A 19,424-nucleotide genomic window follows, 5' to 3' on the forward strand; every position below is an offset into this window, starting at 1 on the left:
TTAGGGTGATGTTGTAGAAGGAGGCTGCCTGGTTAGGGCAGGCCATGGTTGATAGCAGAGAAAGGAGAGTATCAAGTGAGGAAGACAGGACAGCAGGGTCGAGAGACTCAAGATTGCGTCTGGTGATGGTGGCTTTGGGTGAGGGGAGGAGTGGAGGACTTGAGAGAGTGAAGGAGAGTAGATGGTGGTCAGAGAGGGGGAAGGTAGAGTTGGAGAAGTCAGAGAGAGCACACAGATGGGTGAAGACGAGGTCAAGGGAGTGGCCGAGGCAGTGGGAGCAGCGGAGGTCCATTGAGAAAGTCCAAAGGAGGAGGAGAGGGCAAGAAGATTGGTGGATGCAGGATTTGTGATTTCATTAGGGATGTTAAAGTCACCAAGGATTATAGAGGGGAGGTCAGCAGAGAGGAAGTGGGGAATCCTGGTGGCAAAGTTGTCAAGGAATTGGGTGGGGGAGCCTGGGGGACGGTAGATGACTGCAACACGGAGATGAATGGGGTAGAAGAGACGGATAGAGTGGACCTCAAAGGTGGAGAAAGAAAGGGAGGGCTCAGGTGGGATAATGCGAAAGGTGCAGTTGGGGGATAAGAGGATGCCAACTCCACCACCTTGGTGGTTGTCGGGTCTGACAGAGTGGGTGAAGGAGAGTCAGAGGAGGAGAGCCAGGTTTCAGTGATAGCGAGAAGATTTAAAGAGTGGGAAATAAAGAGGTCGTGGATAGCGGGCAGTTTATTGCAGACGGATCTGGTATTCCAGAGGGCACAGGAAAATGGGAGGGAGGGGACAGGGGATATGTGGATGAGATTGTCTGGGTTGTGTGTGAGAAGGTGTGGGCTAGATCTAAGGGGAAGATGTAAGCCGGTGGAGATGGTTGGTATGGGGCAGGGGCGAGGCGGCATGGTGGCTGACACGGGGTTGAGGGAGAGCAAAGGATGACAAGTGTGCAAATAGGTGGTACTGTAGGCAGGGAAGCACAGCAGAGGATGCAGGTATTAGATGCAGTATTGCGCGCGTGCCCGCTTTACCCCGTATTCAATTTGTAAGTACGCGAAAACGGGATCCAGTGAAACTTGAACAGGTGGAAAGTACTGTCAGATTTGGGGAAATCAGCCTGACATCCCCCAAAAGATGCTCTGACATGGGGGTTTACTATGGTACCCCCCGATATGGCTTGCTGAAGGTATTTGGTGTTTTTAAACGGACTCAATAGCTGCTAAATAGCATTTTTGTACAAGTGGTGAAGGATAGTATTCTGGAGTATTTTTTCCAGAAAATAACTTATCCCAGCAAATTTGGAGTACTTCAAAATGGGGTTCAGCACATTTAAAAGTTGCTAAAGTGAATTTGAAAAAATTGTGAAAAATGCACCTTCCGCAAGCACCCGCAATCAAAACACTTGGGGCATACTTGGGGACCCCCCAGAGTCAAATTCGCTAGTTTTTAACTTTGTCCACCAACATTTTTTTTCACCCCGTTTTTCAAAGTCATTTTTTGGGGTGTCCTTAAGTGTTTTTTTTTATTTTTTTGACACAGTTTATCTTTGGGGGACTGTCTGAAGGCTGCATAGGGGTTCCCGCAACGTTGCACCCTAAAACCCCAATTCTGCACTTTTTTCCGCCTGCTATTCAAATAGCGAGCACCTCAATAAGGGCCAGAGTCCCTACCATCAATAATTGAGTGGCATTTACCCTTGGAGCAACAAATCATTTGTCCAACAGCAACTAATGCCCTAAAGTCTAACTGAGTGAGACTGGACTCTTGAGACTTAGGGTCTGATTCAGAGGCGCTCGCTATCGCAACCATCGGCATTGCGAGGAGACCCGAAGGTAGGGTCTCAGCACTCGCAATGCCGAGTGGACTTCCTGCTCTAATAGAGCAGGAAGTCCACTACTGACATCACAAGTGATGTCAGTAGGGCAGCCCACAAACGGCAGGCGTTCCTTCGGGAACGCCTCAGTTTGTGCAGCCACCCCCGCTACCCGCCTACAAAACGGAGCGACTGTCGATCAACATCGACAGCCACCCCGTTTTGTTGCGAGCCCCGGAGCGAGTGAAATTCTCACTAGCTACAGGGCTTGCGCACGCGTGCACTGGACCACCATCGACCCACTTGCGAGTGCTATGCGGGTCTGAATCAGGCCCTTAGATCAAACCTAGGAACTTGTATAAAGAAAACCCAAACATAAAGGTTGGATTACTTCTAGGTACCCTGTAACCAATTGGACCACATTGAGGAGCACTTTTGCAACTTTTGTTCAGACAGGACTGACCTGCTGACAGATGTCATATGCTTTAAATGTTATATAATGGTTTCATGCAGGAAAGGGAAAGGGTGAGTTATAATAATCTAAATGTTTATGATAGATATATTTGCATGTGATGCTCTGCTATATTCGCATTTGAATAGAAAGGCATTCAATGTTATGTCATATGTTATAATAGTTTGATGCACCATATACTGTATTGAGGGAAATTTAATTATTTGTTGACCTAAAGTTTAATGGCTAATGTTGAAATAAATTGTTACATTTATTCGGTATATTGGATTTACAAAGTTGAAACTCACCTGAATACCAGGATTGAGGAGAGAGAGAGAGAGATGTGATGTGTAAGACCTGTAAAAGAAAAAACAGTATTAAGCTTAGTTAGCTATAATTAGCCTGTACTAGTGAAATAAATAATCTGATCATTTATGTGATCATTGGGGCCTACCCAAGCAGGCCCACTTTAAAAACTATCTTATTATTACACTTGGCTTGGGTGGAGGCACTAAACGGAACAGTCACCCTTATAACAGGGTTACAAATTAATATACCTGTGCTCCTGCTATGTAACCTGGAAAACGTGAACTGTGTGGGGTCCTGATGAACGAGTTTGAGAACCACTGGTCTAGCCACAGCATTCAGAATGAATAGTAGAGGGTAAAGGCAGGTAAAGGGAAGGCCAGTGAGAAGGAGGTCACAGTAGTCAATGCGGCAAATTAGTAAGTGGACCGAGATCTTAGCTACTTCCAGAGTGAGGAAGGGGTATATTTTGGCAATATTGTGGAGGAGTAGGCAACAAAACTGTAAGAAGAACTGGATGTGAAGGATGAAGCTGAGTGAGAAGCTGAAGATGATACAGATGTATAGTGCATGCGGAACAGGCCAAGCATCTTGAAAAATATAAGAAAAAAAATTGCAGATAATTCTCTGGGCTATACTGAGTTAACTATATCAGACTTCAAGTTTACGAGGTCAGCAATAATTAATAATTTAAAGAATGACAATTTTCTAGATTCCAAAGTCAAGGTGGCTACACACTTGGCGATGTGCTCACGATCCGACATCGTGTAAGATGTACCTTGAGCTCTCCCCGGCAGCCATGCATACGATTTGGTGTAAAAAGCCGCCGATTTGATACACGATCTAACGATCTATCGTGCATTGTGTAGGATGTCCAAATCGTGAGATCGTGCACGATAAATCGTGAGCTTACCAAACAACACACGAGGATCTTCACGGTTGGATGGAAATTTAAATAATGGGCGGGGCTAGCTAGGGGGTATAAAAAGCAGGTGCCATTTTATCCCTGTGCACATTCTGCTCTGCTACTAGTGAGGCTAGGAGTATACCTGCTGAACCCTGTACTTTGCTAGTGTGCTCTGTTTTGTATTTGGCTTGCTTTTTACAAGGTGTGTTCTACCTGCAAGTGTGTGCTACCTGCATTCTATCCTGTTCCTGACTTCTGTGCTGCTGAATCCCTATCGGTATAGAGTGTTGGTCGCCTATGCTGGGGTCAAGGTGATGAAGGAGAGGGCCCAGCGAAGCAGGAGAGCATGCTGGACCAAGGAGTGGCTGCTGCAAAGGGATACTCGCTCTCACATGTCCCTACTGATGGAGATCAAGGAGAACAACCCGGACGACTAGCGCAAATACCTGCGCATGGATGACGCCACCTAGCAGGAGTTGTTGAGTATGGTGACCCCCCACATCGGGAGGCAGGACACAAGGCTGCAGAGGGCAATCCCTGCTGAAGAGAGACTGGTGGCTACACAGAGGTACCTGACTACAGGAAGGTCACTGGAAGACCTGAAGTTTGGGACCCTCATCTCCCCTCAGTCCTTGGGCGTCATCATCCCGGAGACCTGCAAGGCTATTGTTAAAGTGCTGCAGTACCAGTATTGCAAGGTAAGAAAAAAATAAAACACACTACACATTTTGTTTCTTGTGAAAGAAAAACTTTTTATCTTTTTTTTTTTTTTAACTCTTTAAATAACAATATTGTCAGCCAATAAGACTGCATTGACAGCACTGTGCCAACAACACTGCACAGTAATAAAATTTGTTGGTGTTTTTTTAATATATAAATTTTAAAGTATGCATATAAAATGTAGAAAACAGCATTATCACCAAATAGTCCCAATAGCTAGGCTACTGTATGGTATACGGTGGGTCAGATGCCAGATTGAACAGGCCACTATACATATGGCACAAGTACAGATTGTGGCCCCGGCTTCCATCACCACCGTATACCATACATTAGCTATTGGGAGTGATAAAATGTGATGATAGTTTAGGCACAATAATAAAAAAAAAAGACATTACATATTATAAAAATCTGGCAAATCATTTCTGCCTCCAGCATGGTACTGTAAATTGCCTGGCTTGTGGATGGGATATTGGGTGGGGGAGTAGCCTGCAACTGGGCTGGGGGGGCCTCACAGAGGCAGTTGGGGCAGGTGAGTACATAAGAGGGTCTGCTATATATGTAGATATATGCAGATTTGAATTTAGAGCCCTAATCAGCAGCTCAAAGACCAGCATTGCGCTATTTATATGTGCCGTAAAGTCATCAATGTGGTCAGGTTTGCTGTGGAGGACTCGTTCCGCCTGTGCAGGAATATGTCCTCCGGCTCGGTGGGTTGCTGATGCTGCTATTTTCTCCCCTGGCATTTTTTTTTTACGTTTGGGGAGGTGCGGAAGATGCTGGGTTGGGGTCAATGGTCAATGGGCATGGGGATGAAGTATCCACCTCGCTGTCCCCGATCAGACTGATTTCCGGAGTTGTTGACAATTCAGGGTCTTGGGTGGGAGTCTGTATAGGAACAAAATGGAGAAAAAATATTATGGTCATGTTTTTTAACCCCTTTTTTACTATTTTTCTAGTTTCCAAACACAGTGGATTAGTGGAAGACCATCGCTGAAGAGTTTGAACAATGTTGGAATTTCTCTAACTGCGGAGGAGCCATCGATGGAAAACATATACGCATCACCCCACCTGCCAACAGCGGATCATATTACTACAACTATAAAGGCTTCTTCAGCACCATTCTCATGGCAGTGGTGAATGCCAACTATGAATTTTTATTTGTGGATGTTGGCAAGAATGGCTGAGATTCGGATGATGGGTCCTTCAAACAGAGGACATTCTACCAGACTCACCAACAAAACCCTCAACTTGCCATCACTGGACGAGACAAAGCACGGCCTAAATTACTTTTTCGTCGCAGACGAGGCTTTTGCTTTACATGAACATGTGATGAAGCCATTTGCATAGAGGGGCGTGACCAGAGAGAAGAGGATCTACAACTATCATCTATCTGGCGCATTGTGGAAAATGCGTTTGGAATACTGAGTAACCGGTTCCGCATTTTCCACACCACCATAAGCCTACATGTGGACAAGATAGACTGCGTTGTGATGGCTTGCTGTGTGCTGCATAACTTTTTGCGAAGAAAAACTACACAACGGGGACCAGTCACAGCTAGGCCAGAAGATGCAGGAGATTGCCCAGTTTACATCAGTGTCTGCACCACCATTTCAAACAACATCGACATCACATGCCAAAGAAGTGAGGGAGGAGTATATGGCCTATTTCAATGGACCAGGTCCGATGCCATGGCACGAGGACTGTCTGAGATAACTGACTAAAGTGGACATTTCTTATTTTTCTAAAGTGTTTTGTTTTAAAAAAAAAAAAAAAAGATTTTGGTGTATGAACTGTGTCTCTACTTACCAAAACAGCCTCAGACGGTCCACTCACTTCTGCCGCCTCCTCTTCTCCCTCTCGCTCGGCCATCAACACCAGAGACTTCCATTGTGGTTCCTGCTCACTTATGAAGGACATCAGCTGGTAGTACCACAGCATGGGCTGATAGATATCGTCGGTGGCCGCTCCGGAATGCTTCCGTTTCTTCACGTACACCGTGCACAATCTTGCTGCGGACCGTTTTTATGGTAGCATCAGAGCAAAACGTCTTGCTGTACTTGAGCAATTCCTCCAATGCTGCCATTTTTTTGGACTTATTGGATTAGTCTCTACAGCTTATCCGCCATAGACATTCTTTGGACTCCACGATCTCCAGGAATCCAGTGACGAATTCTCTCTCCTTATCAATAGACATTATAGGAAGAAGAAAAATATGGACATATACAGTTTTAGCAATAATTCTGAATAATTTTGTAATTTTTAATGTTGATATGTTTGGTTGTATTGTAATTTTTAGGTACATTTTTAAGTGTGTTTGTTCATGTTATGGTGTTGTAATATTTTTTATTGTGTTGTAATATATTTGTTATGGTGTTTCAATATGTTTATGGTGTTTTAATATTTTCTAGGTAATTAATAGGTGGCCCGTGGAGGACAGTGAATAGGTGGTGTACAGTGCATGACCCAGCCACCGACCACCTCATATAGGCGGGCGGTGGCTGGGTCATGCTTTATACTTTTAGGAGGACAGAGGGTGGGTGACATTGGTGGACAGTGTTTAGGTGAGTGGCTCACATTGGTGGACAGGGTGTATAATGCATGACCCAGCCACCGACCACCTCATATAGGTGGGCGGTGGCTCGGTCATGCATTATACTGTAAATGGACAGTGGGTGGCTTACATTGGTGGACAGTGGTTACAGGTGCATCAATGCAGCAGCAATACTCACCAAAATACACAGGTCCAGACTTCAGGTGTGCAAGCTGAAAATCGCATCCTTCTCCTTCAACTCGCGATGCTGCACAAGATGGCGATTGGGCATGTACAGGGATCTGACAGTCAAGTTACGGGATGTGTGATAGATCGTGGGATGGATCGTGAGTAAAAAGTACTCACATTCTGCACCACATTGTGTACGAGATCGGCAAATCTGCCCTACAGCGCGGCAGATCTGAAGATGCGATGTATGACCTGCGGGGAAGCGCATCGGCATCGTGATCATGAGTGGACACACAATTTGGGCATATGTTACACGATTTGTTGTCACGATGCGTCGGAATTGTTCAAATCGTGTAAAATATCTCTAAGTGTGTAGGCATCTTCAAAATAAGTGCTACACAACGGGTGTGGTATGATGTGTCGACGTTCATCTTGTCGACATGAGAATGTTGACATGGCCTTAATGCCAAAGTTGACCATGTTGACATTTATCATGTAGACAGTGATGAAATGTTGACATGTTTGAATGTCAACATATTGTGCCTGTTGGCCCAGTGGTGACTTACTATGCTCCTGACGGCTGCAGCGCAGCTTCTGGGTCCCAGCGGTCATGTGACTGTCACTGCAGAACTGTGATCCTCTGGCGTTGTGGTGAGTACTTCTCCCCTATATCTAACCCTCCCTCTAGTGCCTGAGCCTAACCTTCTCTCCCCTCATATCGTAACGCTCCCGCCTGCTGTCTAATGTTGAAATTCTGACAATGTTGCCATTTCACCTGTTGACATTGTGAGAATGTTGACACGTAGGTCAACAATTTTAACAGTATAAATAATTGGGATACAATACATGCAAAAGCAGTCAGTATTAACTGCATGCAACATGGTTTGTCCAGGTGTAAAATGAACATGCCTTTTTTGCTTTGCTGTCAACTTAGAATCAGTCCCTAAATGTGAACACTACCACCCCCTATGGGCGTAAAATTAGAGGTTGACTGAGTTGGGTGGTGCAACAATCCAGATGAGTGCCATCTTGGCCAACTGCTAGTTGCTATATCTAATTGATATAGGGTTATTATTGCTAAGTCTTTAGGAAAAAGAGGTTCAAGATTGGTAGGGATAATGAGACAGAGTAGACATCATTCATATGTGCTTACCTATCTATAATATGCTGCACTGGTGAACTCACAGATACACGTTACGGGATGCCGGAGGTCAGAACTCCGACACCGGCATCCTGACAGGGTTAGGATACCCACTCCTGTTGGTAAGTATCCTAACCCTACTAGGGATGGCCATCGACCATTGATGATTCAAAATCATTGATGGTTTATGGTCGATGTCGAATGTTTTCAACATCGATGGGGAAGAGCTAGGTGGTTTCCCTCCATTAGTGTAAAAGCATAAGTACATTTTGGTTATTTTTTTTACAAAGTTCCCGGTACACAGAGCATGGCTCCACCCCCTGGCACCCACAAAGCCCCACCCCCATGTTCTGATTGGCCTACGGGCCAGTTAGTCAAAAGCCAGGGATGAAACAATCGATGGTCATCCAGTGAATAGTTTGTAACAATCGGCGGTTAATTGCTATTTTACCATCGATGGTAACCATCAATGGTTACACCACCAATGGCCATCCCTTATCCCTACCCCTAAGGTTAGGTCTAGACTATACAGCGCTGATATACCTGTGACTTCACACCCACGTGACCCGGCCTGAAAGGGGGAGGGGCGGCGATGCTAACGGCGGACCAAAAGTATCCCCTCGCGGCGCTCGCCACGCTTCGGGCACGGTGGCTGTGCGCTCGCCACAAATATTTATTCCCCCTCTATGCCCTCGTGGATGGTAACACAGGAGCGGTCCAGCCTCCTGCAGCGGTCACGTGGTGGATACGTCACAGAGGTCCTTTAGCCACATAGGAAATAGCAGCAACCCTACCCCTAACCCTCCCCTGCAGCCTAAACCTAACCTTCCCCCCCGCAGCCTAACCCTACCTCTAGTGCTTAACCCAACCCCCCCTAACCCTAATACTTACCGTCGCGATGCCGGCGGTTGGGCTGCTGGTGCTGGGATTCTGACTGGTGTTGGGATATAAAATACATCCCATCATAATTGTAGAAACTAAAGGTCGCTCTGCTGTACTATTACAATAACTGATGCTAGTCATAAAATCTACTCAGAACATCTACAATATCTGCAGCAGACTATGTAATACAAGCAACTGTTACTGGTCTCTTTTTCCATTGACTAAAGGTGAAGGAGCTTTCCAAAAAATTACTGTAGGGAGAGTGCGCTTGTAATATAAACAATATGAGCGAGTTTGAATGGCTATGCGCCTCTAATAAGTGTTATTGTGGTAAATGGCTCCTCCCCTGGGTGGAGCCTCTCAGGACACGCTGACTGACGTATTGTGCAGATAGCACGGAGAGGGTGTGTTTATGTGTGTGTGATGTGTACTGTTGGTCCTGAATGTGCATGTCGTGCTGCTGCCTTGTGGTGTGAGTGGCTGCGGCGCGGGCTGCCCTGTGGTGTGAGTGGCCGTGTCTGCCCTGCGGTGTGAGTGGCCGTGTCTGCCCTGGCCCCTGTGGTGTGAGTTGCCAGTGAGTGACTGCAGTGCGTGGCTTGTACTGTGCGAGTGTCCCGGTGTCCGGCAATGGCAGATTCTCCGCGAGAGCTGACCCAAAACCCACTAAAAAAAATCTGGGTTCCTTATAACAATGGCCATCCTGTACAGCACAGCGCCCAGAGGAAAGGTAACAGTCCTATAGCCGTATTACGTGAGTACTCCAGTAATCAGACCGGACCCCACGTTGTTCTTTTTCACTGCAAATTGTAACAACACCTCATTTAAACAGGAGTCTTGTTTCCCACACAGAGTTGTGCAGCAGCACGCATGCAGTGCCCGCATAGAGCAGTGGCCCGCATGCAGTGCCCGCATAGAGCAGTGGCCCGCATGCAGTGCCCGCATAGAGCAGTGGCCCGCATGCAGTGCCCGCATAGAGCAGTGGCCCGCATGCAGTGCCCGCATAGAGCAGTGGCCCGCATAGAGCAGTGGCCCGCATAGAGCAGTGGCCCGCATAGAGCAGTGGCCCGCATAGAGCAGTGGCCCGCATGCAGTGCCCGCATAGAGCAGTGGCCCGCATGCAGTGCCCGCATTGAGCAGTGGCCCGCATGCAGTGCCCGCATTGAGCAGTGGCCCACATGCAGTGTCTACACAGTAGCACACATGCAGTGCCCATACAGAAAAGTGGCATATATTACACATGCAAGTGCCCATACAGAGAAGTATCACAATAAAATACATGCAGTTCTCACACAGAGCAGTAGCACGTCAGCAGTGGCATAGTAGCCCACCCATTGCCTGTGCTGAGCAGTGGCTCAGCAGCACATATGTTCAGTGCCCATGCAGAGCTGTGACACTGTAGCAGATGTGTAACACATACATGCAGTGCCCACACAGTAGTGGCACAGTAGCAGATACATGAAGTTCCTACGCAGAGCAGTGGCAGAGTAGCATGGCCAGTGCCCACCCAGGGAAGTAGTGCTTACATGCAGAGTCCACAAAGAGAAGTAGAAGATGCATGCAGTACACAGAGCAGTGGCACAGTAGCAGGCTAGTAACGACACAGAAGTGTCACATTAGCACATACATGCAGTGCCTACACAGAGAAGTGGTACAGTAATACATGGATGCAAAGGGTGCGCATGTACACACTCTATGGTCATGCTAAGAAATGGCCCCATCCATGACATACTGTGATGTGGCAAAATAATGCCCTTGGTGTTTGTGAGGGGAAGGGTATTGGATAATGATGACTCTTTGCAAACCAGCGGTACAGTACCATTATGGATGGTATGCAGTCGAGAAGCCGGCGGACCTAATCCTGCCAGCCGGCTTCCCGACTGCTTAATCCCGGCGAGGGTTAAATGACAGGCGTCTAAATCTAGACGCCTGTCAATTTACCAACGCCGGGAGACCGGCATCCCGATCGAAGGGATGCCGGGCGCGGACAGCTGTGGGGGGGGACTTAGTGTTAGGCACCCCCCCCCGGAGGTTAGGGTTAGGCTAGGGGGAGGGAGGGCTAGGGGGAGGGAGGGGTAGGGTTGGCACCGCCTCTGGGGACTTAGGTTTAGGCAGCGGGCAAGGGGTGGGTTAGGTTTAGGCACCCCTAAGGGAGGGTTAGGGGAGGGAATTAGGTTAGTCTATACTTTAGGGATAATCGGGATTTTCACCCATGTTGGGCCGCTGCTGTCGGGATTCCAACCGCCGGACCTTATGGAATACCCCCACTACTTAACATGTATAAAATTAGTATACTTGCCATGTTTGTTTTAGCATCAGGGTTATTGTCTCAGAGCCGCCTTGTGTGTTGTTAAGTTGTACGTATTCTACAACCAAGATCTGATTGTATTATTTTTTTAATGGCAGTAACTAAGGTGGTGTGTGGTGTTGCATTCACTGAGAAGCACCATAATAACACTTTTGATGCAAGTGTAGAGTTGTTTGTGTGTTGTACAAAACATGAATTCATATATGGGAGTAGAAACCATTGTTTCCAATGACCCCATAATTACTTACCTTATTTGAGTTTGGTAGAGTGGCTGCCTGCTGCATTCACTTAAATATATGGTGAGTGGTTTTGGGTAGTCTAGGCAACAGCCAATGACCTCTTCATTGTGAGTAAAACTGCACATCAGTGACATTTGGTTTGATCAGTGTTTGTACTTGTGTTTTTAATGCAAAACCAACGTTCTACCCAACTTCTCAGAGGCACCTTGTGTGTCAAGTTGGTTTATGCATTATCTTTATGTATTATACTGATAGAATCTCTGATGTTATTACTTTGCATCCATATAATTGGTGTCTTTGTGTTCATTATCTTAATCTAACATAATAAGGAACATAATGCTTGCATTGAGCAGTGGCATGGTGCCTGTATAAAAGTATATGGTAACGCATGCATTGCTTATATATCTGCCTGATAACACAGTAGTAAAGGGTTTCGTATTGCTGGCGTGGTATCGTTTGCCCTGCAGCAGAACACTTCTAGCACAATCTGCATTCACACTGTAAGAGAGAACTCCATTTTAAATATTTGCACCTGGTATCTGTCTTAATAATTTATACCACAATTCTCAAAATAATATAAATGTCAATGTATTAATACTTTGGCTATGAGATGTGCAGTGAAATGTTTTTTATTTCTCATGACTTTGCAGATCTTGCAATCTGCGGTAAAAAAACGAGTGCTCCATTTCTTGGTTAATGACATTTCTCCACTGCAGTACATAGAAACAGGCTATCACCAGTATTACAGAGAATCAGTAGTGTTCATTTCAGCATCTGTAACCTTGACAAATTGCCTTGTATTTTGGTGATATTTTAGTTAAATTGCCTTTCTACAGATATACATCTACACTAGGGATTGGTGCAGTCGTATGAGGATAAGCCCCTTTAGTTGCTACATTTTCCACATACGATTAGTGTGTATTACAGTGGTGTTGAATAATTAGTAGGGTTAATATGATATGGGCTGTTAACAGTGAACCTTGTTCGGTATTGTCTGGTGAGGCAGTTCAGGATAGGACGCTGCTGTTCTACTTTATTGACCGTTTTGGCACCTATATCAGATCACTGCCTATAAAACATCAATATTAGCAAGGGATATTTTTATCCACAAATAGGAACTTTCTTAATCTCTATTTACTAAGCGGACGTGTTGTGTGGGCACGGATGGGGAAACTGAGATAAAAACGGTTTATGAAAACTGAATTGATGCAATTACATTATAGCGATCACTGCCAAATAAGACAGCTATAAAAAAAAAAAATTCTGCGGTATTGGAAAAATGGCACAAACAGGATAGTACAATAAGTGACACAGTTGTTAGTACAAAATAGTTTAACTCCATCTTTGTCTTTTTTAAAGCAATGTCATGCACAATGTTATGCTGAAAATATATAGCACATAATGTCACCTGTTTGCATAGTAGAGAGAAGCATTTTGTGCACTGAAACGAGATATACAGCCTATTAATCCACAAAGAACCAGTGACAAAACTAAAGCACTGCTTGACTAATATTGGCAGGACACTGTTTTACTTATGGATGGATAGCATGCATTATCATAAATATGCAGAAATGTTTGTCTATTGTATTTAGGGTGACAGGTGCCAGTTAAGTCACACTTAATCTCGTGTGTGTGTGTGTAGGATAAAACCTTGATATATTTTTTTTTTCTTTTGTGCTGTTCTGACCATGTCTTATTTTGTTTCCTCTTAGTATGTATGACCAATTGCCCCACCCTCATTGTAATGGTTGGTCTCCCTGCTCGAGGCAAGACCTACATCTCCAAGAAGTTGACCCGCTACCTGAACTGGATCGGGGTACCAACCAAAGGTAAGCACTCTTAGTATTAAATTTGACGTTTCTCTTGCCAGATGACTTGTTACTAGATTTAATTTAATTTTATTAATTTATTCGAACATTATGTTCTGTTTAAAGGCCACTAAACCTGAAGTACAAGTTAATCAGAAATGAGAAGTAATTTGTGAAATTGACAGATGTGCTCCACTTCCCCATTCCTTAACATACATAGTTTTAGGATCGTTGTTGGCTTACCAGCCTGCATACAATATCAAAGGCCATTCTTATGTGTGCTGGGACAAATGCATAGATCACTGCACCAGTTTTCATTCAAACTGAACAGAGCACAAAACTTCCAACATGCTTACCGATCTGCTGGACGAATATTTATGTTGGGAGTTGCAGTTCACCAGAAGAGTAATACTGTTTTTCCACCTAAATCACAGGTTTGTCCTGAGGTTTGGAACACCGGGCCTGATTCAGAGCCGGACGCTCTGACCAGAGCGCTCGCTCTGAATCAGGGCCCTCCTCCCTCAACTTGGAGCGGCGTCATGGACGCTCGCATAGCTGTGGGTTACCACCCACAGCTATGGCGAGCGTCCATGATGATGGTCGCGATGGTCAAGACCATCGCGACCATCGGGCTTGCGACGAGACCCTGCGTTAGGGTCTCGGTGACCGCAAGCCCTGTTGTGATTTTGGCTCTATCAGAGCCAAAATCACTCCCACTGACATCACTAGTGATGTCAGTGGGGCCGGCCCCAGACGGTAGGCGTTCCCATGGGAACGCCTCCGTCTGGCAAGCACGTCCACCAAAGGGGGCATGCTGTCACTCTACATCGACAGCACGCCCCCTTTGGTGCGAGACCCATAACAATGGCTTGGCCGTCTTTAATCGGGTCTCGCGCATGCACACGACGGAACTCCCTCCGTCGTGTGCATGCGCAATTCGGCACCATCGACCCGCTTGCGAGCGTCCTGCGCTCGCGAGCAGGTCTGAATGACCCCCACAGTTCCAAAACCGGTCATACCCGGCGGTATCCGATCTATAGATCTACAATAAAAGGAAGACAATGTTTAGGTAGACATCACAAATTAGACAGGCAATAGGTCGACACACTAAATGTTGACATGTAAGAAGGTCGACACAAAAATGGTAAACTTATTTTTTTTTTGTAAGGGTTAGTCACTTACCGGAGGGTTAGGCACCAGAAGGGACAGTTAGGGTCAGGCACCTACCCCGACAGTTAGGGTTAGGCACTAGAAGGGACAGTTAGGATTACTTACTTACCGGAGGGTTTGGGTTAGGCACTAGAAGGGACGGTTAGGGTCAGGCACCTACCCCGACGGTTAGGCACCAGGAGGGAGGGTTAGGGTTAGGTACTTACCGGAGGGTTAGAGTTAGGCACTAGAATGGACAGTTAGGGTTAGGCACCTACCCCGACGGTTAGGGGTAGGCACCATGGGGGGAGGGTTATGGTGCATACACAGTCAGATTTTGTGTCAGATCTGAACGGTAACTATTTTAAAAATCGTTCAATCACTCATATCTGAAAGAAAATCTGACGTGGGCCTGCAACGATGAACGATGCGCGTTACAACATGTCAGATAACGATATCTGACATAGTCTGTGTTTGCAGTCAGATTTTGAAGATTTCATTCATTTTAATACTGTCTGAAATCGTTCAATCGTTCAAATGTTGTGTAAAATCGTTGCTAAAAATCGTTTATCTGACAGATCTGACCCTGTGTATGCACCATTAGGGTGAAGATTAGCGCTAGAAAAAATAAAGGGTCGATCATTTTTTTTATGTCGAGTATTTTTACACATTTTGAAAATTTACTGTGCCCACCTATTGATCCTGTCGACCTTGTGTCCCTGACAACTTATTTCCTGTCTAACTTGTGGTGTCTACCTAAACATTGTCTACCTTTTTACTGTAGACCTTATGATCCACACCCAGCCCTGGGACAGACCCCTTTTCCAGTGCAGAGCCGATCCAGGTTATTCCCGGATCGGCGCCATTCACACTGCACCCAACACTTCTCCCAGCTCTTGGAGATTACATTGAAAGTCCCCATGCTGTAAACAGGACCCAGGTCGGATTGCTGGGTCACACACGTTTTAGCTGTGGTGTAAAAGGGGTAGAACTGGTTGTCTGGCTTACCTTGATTCTACATTTGGGAAGGAAATCTCTGGCTAGTAAAACTGGTGTTTCTTCTGTCTCACACCTGTATTTCCCGGCTTGATCCCCCATTCACCAGGATGGCTTGCCTGTCATTTTTCTTTTTTTTTTTTTTTTTTGTAATGTGAGTTGGGTTTGTAATTTGTGCTGCTGATTTTATTAGCTGTGCAATACTGTTCTGCAATCATCTATTTCCTTTCTGACTGCTGACACAATGCTGGTTTCTTACCAAAGTCCTGCTGTCTCAGAGCTCTGCCTTAGTCACAATGAGACTGGAGTTTGCTTCAGAGATATAGGCTGGGGGGAGTTTAAGATTTAAGAAACTGTGTAGTTGATATTAATGGCTCATTCCACATCACTTCCATGTAATTTATGACCCCCACCCTATAACTTGAGTTCTGGGTCCCAGGTAAATAATATTTTGAGATATTTCAACCAAAACTGTATTTTCAGTTTTGACTGGCATATTCCAGCTTTAATTGGTGAATCCTCTAAAGCAGGGGTGACCGACCCGCGTCTCGTGCCGCATGCGGCTCTTTTGTGTTTCCTTTGCGGCTCCTGGCTCGGCAGAACCCCACTGGTACTGAGAACGCTGGTCTCTGAAGCGATCAGAGACTAAAGAAGCCTCTGATCGCTTCAGAGGCCAGCGTTCCCAGTGATGTAGTGCGTGGGTGACGTCACCTGCGATGTGAAGAGCCTGCGCGCGTGCTGGATCCAGTGGGACTCTGGAGCCCTGACGGCGTTGAGCGGTGCCAGCATGAAGACAGGTAAGTTTCTTCATAGGGGTGTGGACGGGGATGGGGAGCTAGTACTAGGGGCACTACCTTAGGGGGCAAGACTACAGGGAGCATTGCATAATGGGCGTAACTACAGGGGGTATTGCATAATGGACACAGCTACAGGGGGCACTGCAGAATGGGCACGGCTACAGGGGGCATTGCATAAGGGCCACAACTACTGGGGGCATTGCTTAAACCTAACCTCCCCCCGGGGTGCCTGACCCAAACCGTTCCCCTAGCCTAACCATCCCGGGGGGGTGCTTAAGTCCCCCCTTCCTCCAACAGGTCCCGACGGCCGGCTTACCTATGTTCGGTATGCTGGGCGACAGAATTTCGGCATGGGGCTGATGATAGGCATCGATATTTAGATGCCCGTCATTAGTCCCATGCCGGGATCTCAGTCGAGAAGCCAACCGCCTGCTTCTTGACTGCTTATCAGCACAGCTTATAGGGGGCATTGCATAAGGGCCACAACTACTGGGGCATTGCTTAATTGGCACAACTACAGAGGGCGTTGCTGAAAGGGCACAGCTACAGGGGGCATTGCTTAATGGGCACAGCTACAGAGGGCATTGCAGAAGGACCACAACTACTGGGGGCATTGCTTAATGGACACAACGACCGCCGGCTTCCTAATTACATAACGGCACGACTACAGGGGGCCCAGCCTAATGGGCACTACTGTGCCTGAGCGCCAGTGGGAGGGGGCAGTCTGAGAGCTGGGGGGTGATGCATGCTTTCATGCTTACAGGGGCAGAGTGGGGCTGTTGAAATAACTTCGGAGGGGGGGGGTTTGGAGAGACACATGAGGGGCCGCTGCAATGGCAAAGGAGGGAGCTGAAGTGTGTATTTATGTGAATCTTGCTTTTTCAATGTATTTTATGTGGTTCTGGTTTCAAAGTGTATTTTATGTGAATGTGTTTTTTTTAAATGTATTTTATGTGGATCTGGCTTGTTTCTGTGTATTTTATGTGAATGTGGCTTTTTCAATGTTTTATATATTGCTCTGGTGTTTTCTTTCACTTCTGCAGTTAAAATTATATTGGGAAGTTTATGTAAATTGTGTATTTTCAATGTGCTGGGCTCACCCTCAGTGTGACTAAAACGGGGGTGACACAAGGTCATGCTCCTGCGAATGTCATGCCAAAGACGTGCGCACGGTCTGGTGACGGCTAGGCCACGCCCCATTTTTACATGTGAGCATGCTATCGGCTCTTTGACTTGACCACAGATCTTATACAGTATGGCTCTTTGCCACTGACTGGTTGGCCACCCCTTCTCTAAAGTTTTGACTTGGCTGCTGCTACTTTCTCACTCACTGGCAGCATGGTGTGGTTGGTCAACACGCTGTCCCTGTGACAAAACCGTTTCCTCAACAGCAAGTTATTTTCTATAAACTCATACTCCCCCTTTTTTTTTTTTTCTCTTGTTTTTTTGTTTTTATTTCTATTTAGACAAGTAGGTTTAAATTGTACTCAGTGTTTCGGGCAATTGACTTATTCGTGAGCAAAATAATTAACAAAGGTGATGTGTTAAAGATTATAAAGTTTCCAATGTTAAATATCAATTGGACATTTAAAAAACAATTCTCATACTTTGTATTTTGTAATTGGCAAACATTGCCTGTATACTATGGGGTGGCTTACAATACAGTCTTTCAATCTAAATATTAGTACATCTACCAAATAGACATTAATCAAGCAGAATAAGTGCATCGCTCTTATTATATCACAATCCTGTTTTCTACATCTCCTTATCAAACAGTGTGATACATTTTAAAACTAACTCATTTAATGGGGAATGATATACTAAATCCGCGTATCCAATTGCCGATATAAATGGACAATTGAACGATAACTACTTCGCTATCGTTCAGTCGTTCATTTTTCGTACAGTGGGTATGCTGGCAACGACCAGCGATGCGCGCTCCCGCTGGTCGTTGTCTGCATCACTCACCGCCCGAACATGACGGTCAACCTGACGAGATCGGGGATGAGGGATGGTGACTGCTCTGAACGGCATAACGTTCAGTGTGGGCACTGCACAGTGTAATGAACTACATTGTCGGCAAGTGGATACCCGCCTTAACAGTCAGAGCCCTATTCAATATTATTTAAAATCAGAGCTCACTTCTGTTTGGATAGATTGTTTAACAATATTTTTTAATGTATAATAGCATCAATTTATTTTTCCAATGAAATGTAATTTTATTAGAACACGGGATCGTTAGAAGCTGCATGCTGTGTCGAAGGATACTGGAATTGGTTATAACCATTGCCTATGTATTAATCTAAATAAAAATAAGCAGAATTAGTTTGAAAATATATAAATATATTTAGTTTATGTAAGGTTGAAAATTTATATTGTAGTGTGCAAGCAATAGTATGTTACGTGAGATTATTTTCTAAATGCACTATTGGTATTTATGTTGTAGACAATATGAACATTTGCACATCTCCACTTGTCGATTTATTTTGCACCTAAGAAGGTTGAGAGCCTCCTTCCACAAAACACCATTCACTTCTTATCTTTAGTTTTCCAAACAAGATAAAATTGGGTCTTCAGTATGTTCATGTGTATAGGAGGAGGAGGATGTGTATTGATTTTTGACAAAACCTGTAGGCATCAGCTCCAATGTAGTAAGTAGTAGTCTTCTGGAATCAGGCTTACAGTAACAGGGTGAATTTGTGTGAGATGGTCATACAGCCCAAGTATCTTTGTTTTGCAACATACCTGACTATCTTTCTAACCATGGCCCTTATTCAATTAGTGGCGAAAAGTCTGAATCCGCGAAAAAGTATTGCGGATGATGTCATTTTGCCTGGCGGAAACTTATCTCCGTATTAAATTACGAACACTTTTCGCATCCGCGGAAAGTCAATGCGATGTAATAAACAAAAAAATTTTGCCTCTGAATAGGGTGTGAAAAAAAGTTCAAAATCGCTATTTTGGGGTGCAAAGGTGGGGAAACCACTCGGCACCCTTGGGACAGCCCCCCCAAAGGTTAACTGCGTCAAAAAATCCTTAAAAAAAAGGGAGGAACACCCCAGAAAAGCACTTTGAAAATGGGGCGAAAAAGTGGAAAGTGGGGTTACACACTTAAAAACTAGCGAAATAGACTTTTGGGGGTTCTAAAAGTATGGGGGAGGTGATTTTTTTTGATTGCAGGTGCGTTTTTTAAAACTTTA

General features: G+C 45.4%; 1 protein-coding gene across 4 annotated transcripts in view; it reads left to right on the forward strand.

Moving 5' to 3' along the window:
- PFKFB4 (6-phosphofructo-2-kinase/fructose-2,6-biphosphatase 4) overlaps positions 1-19,424 on the forward strand; it is a 107,567-nt gene that overhangs the window by 47,729 nt on the left and 40,414 nt on the right. Inside the window, exons 1-2 of one of the 4 annotated variants that reach the window (XM_088456922.1) lie at positions 9,307-9,681; positions 13,187-13,303. In XM_088456922.1, the coding sequence (XP_088313048.1) occupies positions 9,558-9,681; positions 13,187-13,303 (241 nt within the window). In that variant the 5' untranslated portion in view covers positions 9,307-9,557. Of the gene's footprint in view, positions 1-9,306; positions 9,682-13,186; positions 13,304-19,424 lie in introns of those variants that run through there. The other 3 variants (XM_088456919.1, XM_088456921.1, XM_088456923.1) reach the window with 3 other exon arrangements.

This window comes from Taudactylus pleione, unplaced genomic scaffold, assembly GCF_031769625.1.
Source record: "Taudactylus pleione unplaced genomic scaffold, aTauple2 ptg000726l, whole genome shotgun sequence".
NCBI lineage: Eukaryota > Metazoa > Chordata > Amphibia > Anura > Myobatrachidae > Taudactylus > Taudactylus pleione.